The 12,662-nt window shown below is 38.8% G+C and overlaps 1 protein-coding gene across 1 annotated transcript; it reads right to left on the bottom strand.

The window, feature by feature from the left end:
- Positions 1-355: 355 nt before the first annotated feature.
- On the bottom strand, positions 356-12,662 carry LOC147175527 (F-actin-capping protein subunit alpha-2-like). The gene is made up of 10 exons (XM_086074420.1): positions 12,532-12,662; positions 6,571-6,634; positions 5,842-5,893; positions 5,206-5,269; positions 2,912-3,118; positions 2,144-2,223; positions 1,959-2,037; positions 1,815-1,886; positions 1,624-1,686; positions 356-1,262 (listed from the first exon to the last, which is right to left on the bottom strand). The coding sequence occupies exons 1-10, from the start codon at positions 12,613-12,615 to the stop codon at positions 1,119-1,121; spliced, it is 909 nt and encodes a 302-aa protein (XP_085930546.1). The 5' UTR covers positions 12,616-12,662; the 3' UTR covers positions 356-1,118.

Below are 12,662 nucleotides of genomic sequence, written 5' to 3'. Positions count from 1 at the left end.
TGTTTGCAACCAAATATAATAAATATTTGTAAATGCATCTATTAAAGACAACACATTTAACCTTTCATATACCATTTCCCTGCATTGTGCTTTACCTTTTTCATTTGACTGTTGAATGAGTGGAAAGGAATGTAAAATGACAAGCATTGAATGTCATCAGTATCTTTTTGCTTTTATTTTCATCTTTAACACACTGCTTATTACCAAGCTGATGCTTTTGTTACCCATTGCTTAAAAGGCAAAGTAGGGCATTTCAAATAACTAGACCCCAAATATTTATATTATTTCACATTTTCCCATTAAAATTAAAAATAATCATGGTCACTTATAGGGAACACCAGTAATTCCGAGACTCTTTGGATAGAAAATTTGTTATTTAATGCAACATAAATGTGACTGAGTTACAATGGATGTCATGGAAATAACCACCAAACTGACAAGAGAGGATGTTTCATACAGGTATATATTTATATTACAGTGTCTCCATTTTTTTTAATTGTCATATAATACAGTCGGTCAGGTTCTGTCAAGTAAAAATAAGCACAGGAGGAGAAAAGTGATATTTTTTTTGTTTTTACTTTTTATTGTACCCTTTGATATTATTAGATGCAGCGAGCGACCAGTTAGTGAAGCTTGTCAGGTGTTTGGAGACGGATGAGGCCGTTCAGTCGGTCACAAGAGGAGAAACAGGACAAGCAGTGGAAGAAGACCAAAAAACTTAAGGGGATGGGGATTTTTTTTTTTTTTGGGCCAATAGGCACAATAGTTATCTTGTGGAAATTAACTAGGAATAATTATATTTTTGCATACATTTTTGCCTGCTGCCTTGTTAACTTTCTTTCCTATGTCAAGTATATATCTTTCCAATATAACGTCTGATATAGTAGGGAGGCGCACGTGTTTGTGTGTATGCGTTGATGTGTATAAAAGAAAGGAACATCAATAAAAGAAGACATCCAATGAGTTAATTCGACATCTTGCATATTCTTTGTCTTCTCTAATTTCTTTTGTACAAAGACAAATACAGCTATCCAGTCATGCAACATTGTTTTGGTGTGTATGTGTTAGAGACAAAGGGGGAAAAGGAGAGGGTGGAGGGGTTAGTTTTTTTTTCCCGTTTAAGCATTCTGCTGCATCTCCTTGCCGAGCTTGTAGCTCAAAATCTTGTTCCAGTCGATCTTGGTGCGCGTCACAGGAAGCTGGCGGCGTAAGGCTTTGAAGGTAGTGTCCGACATGGTCTGATAGTTCTCATTGATGGCCGTCTGTGCAGGGCGACAGCAAAAAAGACAAAATAAATGTTAATGTAGTCTTTTCCCCTTCATAATTATTGGTACCTTGGCTTACGAGTCTAATTAGTTTTTCCTGTCCACCCTAGTAACTTACTCTTCCCTATTTGAAATGCTATTAAAATTTCAGTTGTGTCTTGAGATACGAGCGACGACTTGAGTTTTTCCGAGATACAAGCTGTCGTTCGGCTGTTTTTTTTTTGCTTTGAAGAAAATGTGTGTATTTATAACGATCACATTAGACCGCTTGCTTAATGCTAACACATAATGAGAGAAAGCTTTATGCAACAGATAAGTGAACACAAATTTACAAAGACTGCCCAGCACGATTGCATACCTGATATTCACTCTCTGCGGCCGACATGATCTTGACAAACCTTTCTGCAGTTGTGACCTCATTCTGGAAGGAGATAATTGGATATAGAATATTATTTAGCCATTTCTATTATCGAGACATGTCAGCCTGAACAAGGAGTCAGTGTGGAGCGTTTTGGTGTCAAAAGTGGGGAATGAAAAGGTGCTACTCACAGAAATGGCCATGGACTCCTTCACCTCCTTGTGGCTCACCAGCTGAACGTTACCATCCTCGTAGTAATGAACCTGCGTAGATGAACAAGGCTGGCGTTAGGGGGCGCCAGAGTGGCAATGACAGTAGCTGACTTCCACAGTTACCTGAATCTTCATGATTCCTGCCACTTGGGTGGAGGATGGAGAGATGGTGAATTTCCATTCTGACCTCCAGCGTCCATTCCTAAGCACAGAAAGCCAAGGGGGAGGGGGGGGGGGATTACACATGGTCCTGACAGACGTCCCCACCCCTAGCCCAGTCCATCTGTAGTTGAGTAAATAGAAGGTACCAGAAGTTTTTGGCCTGAAACTGATGGCACTCAATGCACACGATGATGGTCTGATGGCCATCGATGGTTTTGCCGTAAGTCTGAGGAAAGATTAAAAATAAAAAATAAATAAAAAAGTTACATGTTTGAAGACAATATGGTTAATGTCTGAAAAATTCCTAAACATTTTCTGAATGTGAGAAAAGCTACAATTTGATGAGTGGGGGGTGGGAATTATGACCCCCAAAAGGTCTATAATATCACAATAATTTTTTTTTTTTTACAAGAATAATCTCATATTTATAATTTTGGCTAGTGACAAGGCTCAGCACATACTTCCCATGAATATTGGCGGAACACCGTATTATGACAAATGTTTTATTTTTTATTAAAAATGCAAAACTATGACAAAGTGTCCATTTTCTGGGAATAAAAGCTTTATATTTCGAGTAAAAAGAAAAAGAAAAAAAAGAAAGTTAACTTTTCAGAGAATAAAATCACATGTCAAGAAACAAAGTTAAAATAATGAGAAAAAGCTACATTACATACATTAATACATTTAATCCTAAAGTATTTGCTGAAAATAAAAAAGATAAGCAAAAAATATTATTTGATCCTGTTCATTAATGCAATAGATTCAGAGACCATGTAAAAAAAAAAACTTTTTGTAATAGAAATCTGCGATACAGCAAAGACGCAAATCAACAGTGAGGTAAGGTACATGCCTACATGTTGTGGGGCAAAAAGCAAAAGGCTAAGCGCATTAGTGTAAATAAATAAAGAACATACGGTGCAGACTCCGCTGGGGTAGTGCTCCTTGACGTAAGCCCTGACGGCCGCATCCACGGCGCTCCTCCACTCCTCCATGGAGACGTCCACATCGTGACGTCGGGGTTCGCTGGCCTCCCTCCGCAGGTGATCGAAGGAGAAGGAGATCTTGTTCTTGGGGTCTAGAACTCGGCCGTTCCCCAGATCCCCGTGCTCTGTGATTAAGACCTGCCGGTGAGGACCGCACAATGTGATTAAAAAAACCCCACAACACCTTTTTTCTTAAAGCAAACAATTTATTCTTGAAAAGATAATAGACAAATGACTCTTTTCTTTAAACATGTACAAGATTTAGTTCTGAAAAATATAACATTTTGCTCCTTGAAATACAGCCTCGCTGTTTCGCGGATTTTTAGTGCGAATTTGCATGCATTTTCTTTACAGTAATGTACCTATTTTATAACATTTATTAAGGTTTGAACATTGAGAAATTGAGAATGTTTAAACAAAAGAGAAATTTGAGAAAATGTACATGCCTCAATGAGAAAAGTGTATAAACTGTGTGATGAGGGGTTTTAGCGCCTTAAATCATTTATAATAAATGTAAAACATAAAGCTAACTACTACTTCACGGATTTCATTTATTGCGAATATTTTTTGGAACCTAACCCCAGCGGAAAACAAGGGATCACTCATTGTATTTGTTTAAAAAAAACAACAATTGTTAAGTAAGCTGAATTTAAAAAAAACATGTTTTTTTTAAACATAACAAAAAATTAAAAAATACATTATTCTTGACTTTTTCCCCCCTCAAGTACAAATACCTTGCAAACACCCCCACACAAAAAAATACCAAAAATAATTAAATATTTTTGGGAAAGCCCCCCATGAATTTAAACCTTTTCTAAAATAACAGTAATTCTCTTCTAGTATTACTTTTTGTTTCACAAATAAGCAACTTTTTTTGCTGGAAAATATTTACTTACTTTTACTTAATACTTTTTATAGAGACATTTTTCCCCAGGACTATTGAGAATTAATTGTGCCCTGTAAATAAAAAACAGTAAATATACCTTTACCTCTTAAAAAACAACATTTTTTGGGTTGAAAAACGTTTTCTCTCCAAAACAAAAATATTTATTAAAAGTTTCTTGTTTCCGGCATTAGCCGCGGCCAACAAGCTAATATTAGCCGGTTGTGTGAAGATAAAAAAAAAAAGGTGAGATTACCAACCATGTTTGCTGGCAGCATTCTTGTTCGCAACTTCAGTGTCGTTCCAATTAACAGTTTGTATAAACAGAACAGACATGTTTCCAATGCTTTCAAGAATACGTTTGAAATTTTTAGTTGCTTGATTTGATGTATTATGAGGAACAAATGAATTTGAGCTTTATTGTGCATTTGAACTACAGTATCATGGCCTAGAATATTACTAGATAATAAATTCCTTGCAAGCAACTGGACAATATCACAGTATAAAATTTGATTATCTGTGCAAGCAATTTATTCAGGAATTGCTCTATCATTATCTTTCTATCATTCTATCAGTTGAAGTCATCTTTGCCAGTCTGTAAATAGTGGCCTCTTGCCAGAGGAGTTTCAAACTTGATTAATGCAGCTTTAAATATGATTGAAAATATTCAACTTTTTCTCTTCAAAGTAATCAACCTTATGGTTCAACAGAAAACAAATAAATATTTTTTTTTTCACAGGAAGATATTATTTTTATGCTTAAATCAAAGATTTTTTATAAACCACTTTTCTAGAAAGAAATTTCTTATGGGACAATACCTGCCAAAATTTGGGATGATAATTATCGTAAATGTGTATAAAAAAGAAAAATTTAAAATACAACTTTCATCTTCTAAGGTATTTACAACATATTTTTCTCGAAAACTTTCAGTAAAAATGTAAGATTTTTTTTCCGTGAAAATTTAAGTCACTCTTAAATTGTGTACCTGACGAAATAGCCTATATGAATGAGCGCAATGTGAGGCAGGCAATAAAAACAAGGAAGAGCATGCCCATCACATCTCCTGTACATCAACACTTGAGCAACGCTGCTGGGAACGCGAGCGATGGGGGAATTAACGTGGGAACGCTGAGACATGATGACACATTGAGGTAATGCCCTGCAATCATTGCTGGTGTTGCCCTGCATTAGTTCAGTCACAAATCAACAAGCATCATCAAACGCAATAACGTCATAAAGTCAACATTGTGAACCCTTTAACTCCATGAGTGTGTTTTCACGCCACCTATTGGATCTTTCTAAGAGTACATTTGGGAGTAAAAAAAGACTTTCAAACATTCACCTGGTCATCGTAGTCCTCAATTTTTGCGGGGGTAAACTGGTCCAAGTTGTACTGTGCAAATGCACTGCAAAGGGAGGAGAGGAAACAAATGATGACTAAATGCATCCATTTTGCAAATGTAATTTTTTCTTTGATAAGAAATAATTAATGATGACATGTTTGCGTTCCGAATGGCATATATATATATATATATATCTTTGAGTTCCGGGTAAAGTGAGTTCTTGCTTGTAAAAGTTCTGCAGGTAATTTGTAATTGTGTTTCCACAGCGTCTTGTTAGTTCTTGGCAATTTATTCAAATTAGTTTGATGATGTACGAGTTTGATGAGCCCAGCCGCTGTAAAAATTTGACCAACCAATCAGCCTTGGTCAGTGCAGCTCGCCCCCTCAAAGTTCCAGCCTGGCTCAGCAAGACCCTGCTGCTGAGATAGTACTCGAATGCCCCCTGTGGAATTTAATGACCCCGGAAATTGTTGTTGGTGGAAAAACGCACAAACTGAATTTTACCAAGGTAAATTAAAAAGTTCTCACAAAGTTCAGGCGGTGGAAAAGCCCCATAAATCAACTTTTGTACCATACTGAAATGTATTGAGATGCAGCATTATAGCAAAGTGGGGGGGGGGGGGTGAACCACTTACTGCGCTGCGCCTTCCCTGAGGAGATTGTCATTGTCGAGCAGAATTCGCACATCTACAAACACAGCAAAGGAGACAAGGGAGGATTAGGGGAAGGAGAGAGTGAGAGTCATTCATAGTAAATGAACAGAGTGGAACAGGGTGTAAAATCCCATAAAGATCCCCGTGGACAAAGTAGCGACAGGGGATTGATTGTGTTCAAGAGTGCGCGCGGTTGTGCGTGTCTGTTAAGGGGAGATAAGAGAGACATACACACACACACACACACACACACATACAGCCCACCACCAATCAACGGGCGCCTCCGGGCGCTTATCATGGTGGGATGAAGCTTTAATGACACTTCTAGCTCTCCCTGCAGGCTAAGCTTACAATTTATCCCAAACAACAATGCGTTAATCGCGGCTTTTCACAACCAATGCGTATCTGGCCCATGAAACAGAATATCTTCTAAATCTTACTACTGTAATAAAGTTTTAACATGGCAATAAAAAAAGTCCTAACTTTATTACAACACAGAGTAGTTGGAATTTTGCATTTAAAAATAAAAGTTGTAATTTTATGAAAAAGTCATATTATAATGTAAAATATCCATACAGTGGACACCTGCTTAGAAATGTAACACACGCACACACATCATGCCAACGACTCACAAGACTACTGTGCTATCCAAACTATAAACAATATGTACATCTAACAATAATAATAAACTAAACATGCAACTCAACTCACCATTGAAAACTTCGTTAAACTCTCCTGGTGGGGCGTGAATGATGAAATTAGCCGCTATGCGCACCTGCAGGAAAGACACAAAATGGAGCTTTCAGACAAATGGCTCCAGGCTCAACATTTTTACTCAAACTCTTACACCGTATGTATGTATAATAACTTTTTTTGGGGGGTGAAATGAATGAATGAATGAGGAACTGAATGAAGGAAGAACTTAATTCAGTGTTAGACAAGGCATGTCTCTACATGCATAATCTCGCCTTCTACATTTCTGTCATGCTGTTTTTGCACAACACTTCCTGTTTCTAGGTCACATGACAAAAAGACAACAGCCCCTCCCTCCCACATATGGCCCTCAACCATAAAAGGGCATGAAAATGTGCTGAGGAAGGATTCGTTCATAGCGTCGGACGGCTTGGCCAGGTTCTTGCATGTCGGTGAACGGAGACAGGAAGGTGTGTGTGTGTGTGTGTGTGTCCCACGGGCACAAATTAGCTGTGTGTGTGTGTGTGTGTGTTGCAATGCAGAGCTTTTTGTTGTTTGGGTTCATTAGGTGGAAGTCAAAGTTTTGAATATTTTGGTCTGAAGTGGCAATTTGATGAAAAAGTTGTTGATTCAGATCAAACAAACCACATTTTGATTTGAAGTCTGGTTGATCGCTGGAACTGTTTTTGGGATACAAATCAAGAGAAATTTAGGATTTTATGCGGTGCTGTAGCTATCAAATGTTGAATGTGAATTTCTTCTATCTCCAATTGATTAATTAGATCAACATTGATTTAGCATTTTTAAGCAACAAAATGTGCATGTGAAGTTCAAGTTTCCACCGTCCTCAGGTTCTACACTAAGTATCGTGACTTTGAACATGGATGGCTCTAAAGATGGGGTCTGGCCTGGTGAGTGACATGGGCGTCAGCAAAGGAGAGTGTAGAGTTTAGGGCTGTCACTATTTAATCTTTTTAGAATCAATTATCCTGTTGACTATTCAATCTAATATGCTGCTGAAGTTTTGTGTTTTGAAGTTTATTTAACCAGGTAGGATTATGGAGAGCAGTATGTCATTTACAATGCCTATCTGAATAAAATTTAGGGTTCAGTGTCTTGCCAAAAAACAGTTTGATCGGACCGTAGACAGCTGGAGCCAAGAATTGAACCACAGACCCTTCGGTCACTGGACCGCTCTACCAAATGAGCCTCAGCTGACTAAAAAGTTAGAACCATTCCCTATTTGCTTTTGAACCACATCGAGCTGGGACCGTGGTCAAGAGCTGCAAAGGACGGGAAGTTTTTGAGAAACACACAAGCGCCAACATGAAAACAACGCATGAAAGCCCAAGTCGACATGAATTCCTGGAACATTCTTGCTTTGAGGCGACACAACTATCAACCCCTGCCACTATGCAGAGAGATGCTCTGTGGTAGGTATTAAATCAGATTTGTTTGGTTTACACTAGTGCTTTAAATATCATTATAATATTAAATGACACCGGCAAGTGTAAACTTTTTGAGGAGTTGTGGTGTCATTTACTCAAGGTATTTTGATATTCCACAGGGCAGGCCTCAGTTTCTATCCGCGGTTGCGGGATTTACTGTACAGTACTACAAATCATACCAAGTTGTATCCAATTTTGACACTGCAAACACATCCATCGCAGTACAGCTGTAAAGAGGCAACAGCAAACCAGTGTTAAGACCAAATGAGTCTGCTGCTGTCTGAAAAGTCAGGCAAGGATAAGCCGGGCCAGACCAGACGAAGCCAACACAGGTCAGGTTCCGTAGATATTGATCTGGAAGGGATCTCTGGTAAGCCCTGAATCGCAGCTGATCATAGACATATCATAGCAACACTTCTTGAGTTCACAGGCACTTTGGATATCAGGGTATTTATCTTTTATTTTTTGGTAATTCTAACAGACAAGTTTGGCGTAAACACAAGTCAGTAAGCCATAAATCAGATCACAACAAAAATGTAAACAAAACGGTGGCTTCACTTCAATCCAACTTTTCACGTTTCATGAAACAATTATATGTAAACATGTGCACTGAAATAAAATATAATAAAGGCCACCACCAAACGAAACAAGGCTGTGTTCCCCCCTCCCCAAAATTGAAGATTTTGCTGCTTTTGCAATTTGAAAATTGCATTCTACTACAATGCGATGTTGATTTGAATTTCATTAATTGTTCAGCCCTAACATACAAAAGAGTCACATCACATTTACACGTTCAAACCTTGAACTGAACCAGTAAAATTTGAATGGCCGTCAGGAGCTCCTGTGTCAATAAACATGACTCTCCTTCCTATTATCAATGTGTGACAGAATGGACAAAGTGCTTATTGGAAACAATAAGAATAGTTTGGCCTTTCTTTTATGTTCTAGGAATTTGTGTTGGGTGGAGCGAAAAGATGCGTCAAGACATGAATTCAGCAACAAAGAAGCTGAAACAACAAAGGGATGAGATGTCTGCCTGACATAAAGTCTTTGTGCCCGCTTGGTCTACTCACCAGCTGGCCTTTTATTATTATTATTATTATTCACTCAATGTTCACTGCAGGTTTTCTCTATAGAGAACTACTACGTTTCCCCACACAGAAAATGTGAGTGTCTCGCTGCTCTGTCCTAAAAAGAAAGAAAAATATTAATGTTGTACTATTATTTTGATGATAAACCCTGAATGTTACACATTTCCCAAAAAGAAAGACTGTGGATGCAGCACTTTTCCCCCCAAAGAAAATTATTAATGTTGCATTTTTCTAAAGAGGAAGATAAACTCTTGATTTTGCACTTTTCCAAAAAAAAAAGAGAAAACAATTGATGTTGCTTTTTTTGGGTGCTTTTTGTAGACATTATTTTTGTTTATTTTATTTATATGTTTCATTTGAGTATTTTTGAAGTTTAAAGTTATTTTATTGTTCTTTTCAATGTCATCGTGTTCCTGTTTAAACAGAAGAAAAGCACTTTTGTTTTGCATTTTGTCCCCTTACAGTACTGGAGTGTGATCATATAATCCGGATTTGTTGCGTCCTGTAACTTTACACCTCAACGATTCCTCTACACAGCCCAATTTTAGATTTTTAAGTCCAAATAACACCCAAAAATCTACCTGAACACTTGAAGCCTGGGATAATCCGATCCAAAATATCTTATCAGACCTTTTCAGATTCCCCAAATTAATATGCAAGACACCAATCTATAAAAACATCAAACTGAGGTTAGAACGTGCCACTTTTTTTAGTAGCTTGATCTCTGCCTGCCTTCATTTCAAGCCAAATTATTTAAGCAGATTTGCTAGGTTGGCTACGCAGACAGCCTTTAAAATGGGCGTGGGTAAGAGGAGGTTTATAGTCATTTATGAATATTAAATCGCCAGTGTGCAAGTAAAAACCGATATGAGGGGGTTGTCAACCAGCTGCAGGCTAACATTAAGAAGTTCCTGATCCGAGAATGAATATTGAGCAGCTTGTCTGATTCGGAAGTAGGAAATGATGACACATGAAATGATTTCATTTTGCCTGCGTTTCTTCATGCTGCAATGATATAAATAGCATCAAAGAGGAATTCTTAGGTGAATCCCAGATTGTGGGTTTGTCTGCCCCTTCCGCAGGCACATCTAACTCAAAAAACCCCCCCCATCTAACTAAAAAAAAAACAAACTAACATGAAACCATTTCAAGACATTTCTGAAGAGAGGTTCATAGCTAAAGTAACACAGTAGAAAGCGTTGCTATGGATGCGACAGCACTGATGGAAAACTTCTTGACGACGTTCCCGCATCAAACCTGCCAATACGTTACGACTAGCCAAGTAGACCAACCTAACTTGTTCTGTTAAATTTTCCGGCATAAACGACATGCTAGGCTACAATTTGATATCGACAATTCTGAACATCCAGGCATTTCTGATATTTCCGCAATGCAACTGCTTCCTTTACGCGGTAAAAATAAATGGTGTATTGCTTTTGCCTGGGACAAGCATACAAACCAGGCAGATTGTTAGTCAAACAACATTTCATCATCATTTTGAAATCAAAACAATCCTCACAAATCAAATTACAACGATCCAAAGGCCAATGATTTTCAATGGACGGACAGGGTCATTTCACAGAGCGCCATTTTGAATTGTGACGTAAGCTCGGAATTGCCAATATGATGCTAACCTGAAATACTATTCGACAAAGCGCATATTACAGTATATGATACCATCAATACATTATTGTGTGAGGTTTTGTTCCTTACAGGTAACTAACTGACAAGTCCTTTCGTGATGCAGTAATGTTACAGAGCAAACAGATTGACTCACCAACTTCCTGTTGTACCCTGTGTGTGTGTGTGTGTGTGGTTTAACTTCTGTGGCCACCAGGAAGCTCAAAAAAACAAAGCCAGGAAGAAGAAGCTATTCTATTGCCAGTTAATATTTATGTACCCTTGCTATCATTATTTTTATTGAAGGCGTTTTGAATTTTTCCAAAGATCGGATTAAGGATGAAGGAGCAACGATGTCGCAACTCAGCCAGAAGATCAAAGTCGCTCAAGGGTACTTGGCAGGACTCACTGCAAATAACAAAAATAATCAATAATATGCCCCCCCAGCTGGCCGTTAGCAGCTAATCGGCCGCTAACGTCTAGCCCCAAAGACCTTTCTCTGCATCATCATAAGAAGTTTACCACCCTGCTTTCCCCGCCAAAATCTGACTAACGCTAGGCTAACCACATTTGGCCACCATTTTATGGCATCACCAAAAAAAAAAACCCACACAAAGGTGCGTTTGTTTTACAGAAAAAAATCATGAGTGAGTGATTGGATTGGACGGTGATTCCTGATGGTTTGCGGGTGTCAGATAAGTTGCCGCTTGAGTTAAGTGAAAGAAAGAAAAAAGATGCAATTATATACTTTTTTTCCCCCTGATGAAAATAATAGACTTTAATCTTTCAAGTTTTTATAGCAACACAACACAATATTCTGTGGGCCTTGCAAAATCAGTCAAATACGAGAGTGAAGGGGATTGTTTTAGTGAAAATGGCTGGGAGCGAATGAGTTACAGTACTGCAATGCCAACGCCTGTGTGCAAGGAGAGCCGCAAGAGCAATGCACTTTTCCGCCGTTTATTGAACTGGGTAGTCAAACACAAACATAAAACGAGAAAACTACAAGGAGCTGCTGTAGGCCACACCTCGCACACAAATCCGGCTACAGCTCATGAGGTCACTCAATAGGCCACGCCTCTTAAAGGACACACATCAAACACACAAATACTACATACTGTACGTAGGAGTTTGTGGAGATAATTTGTGGGGGGTTTCGGTTACTATGAGCCACTCAGTTTATTAAAGCAGGTGGTTTGCAAATGCGACAGTCAAAACACGTAATATATTTCGATGATTAACAACTAAACATTGAAACACCTCTTTCAAACAACTTCATTGTATCGTCGTGACTTGTTCGCTACATATATAAGCAATTTGATTTGACACGAATGTCACGCAAAATGTTGATTTGTGTCACAAATACTGTCGAAGGCGCATAAAAGCGCCATCAGCAGCAAAAGGGCGTGTTAGTAAGTCCAGCTAACTGTTAGCCAGCGAGCGGCTAAATACGCGAGCTAACGGCATTTTGGCGTACAAAAAAAACTTTGCCAAGACAGACAACAAGCAAAGAGTGACGCGTTCCACTCGGCGAAAAAATGCACGATATGTTATCTCCACAGACTTTATAACGCCAACACTAGCTCCTATTTTCAGCCAGCACCGTACAAGGAGTCTCCGTTTGGAGCTTCGCTAAAATGAGCGGAAGTTGAGCTAAAAATAAGAAGAGCGGCGGCGTCAGGCCCGCGAATTCCAATCGTCTAATCAACACGGTCGTCATTCGAAGCACGTCCGAAACATGGTCAAGTGCCACCTGGGAAAGTCGTCACTCGTCTAATCCTACGTGTGCTTTGTTTAGCGCGTTAAAAAACTATTCCTACCTTTTCCTCGTTGCTGATCGGCTCGTCTTGATCCGCCATCTTTTCTTCCGGCACCACCAGCTTGTCAGAGCGCCGTGACGTCATCCCATGGGTGGTTCCCCTCAAGTTTCGTGTATCAGCTCACAGAGCAG

This window comes from Leptonotus elevatus, chromosome 4, assembly GCF_054856555.1.
Source record: "Leptonotus elevatus isolate MCC_2025b chromosome 4, RoL_Lele_1.0, whole genome shotgun sequence".
NCBI classification, from domain to species: Eukaryota; Metazoa; Chordata; class Actinopteri; order Syngnathiformes; family Syngnathidae; genus Leptonotus; species Leptonotus elevatus.
The sequence above is the reverse complement of the archived record's forward strand: the minus strand, read 5'-3'. Positions and strand labels throughout refer to the sequence as shown.

Coding starts and splice junctions, on each gene's coding strand:
- LOC147175527 (XM_086074420.1), bottom strand. CDS start 12,615: ATGACGTCACGGCGCTCTGACAAGCTGGTGGTGCCGGAAGAAAAGATG. Junction 5,270..5,841: donor CTCAGGGAAGGCGCAGCGCA/GTAAGTGGTTCA, acceptor CTCCCTTTGCAG/TGCATTTGCACAGTACAACT. Junction 2,224..2,911: donor ACCCCAGCGGAGTCTGCACC/GTATGTTCTTTA, acceptor ATCTTTCCTCAG/ACTTACGGCAAAACCATCGA.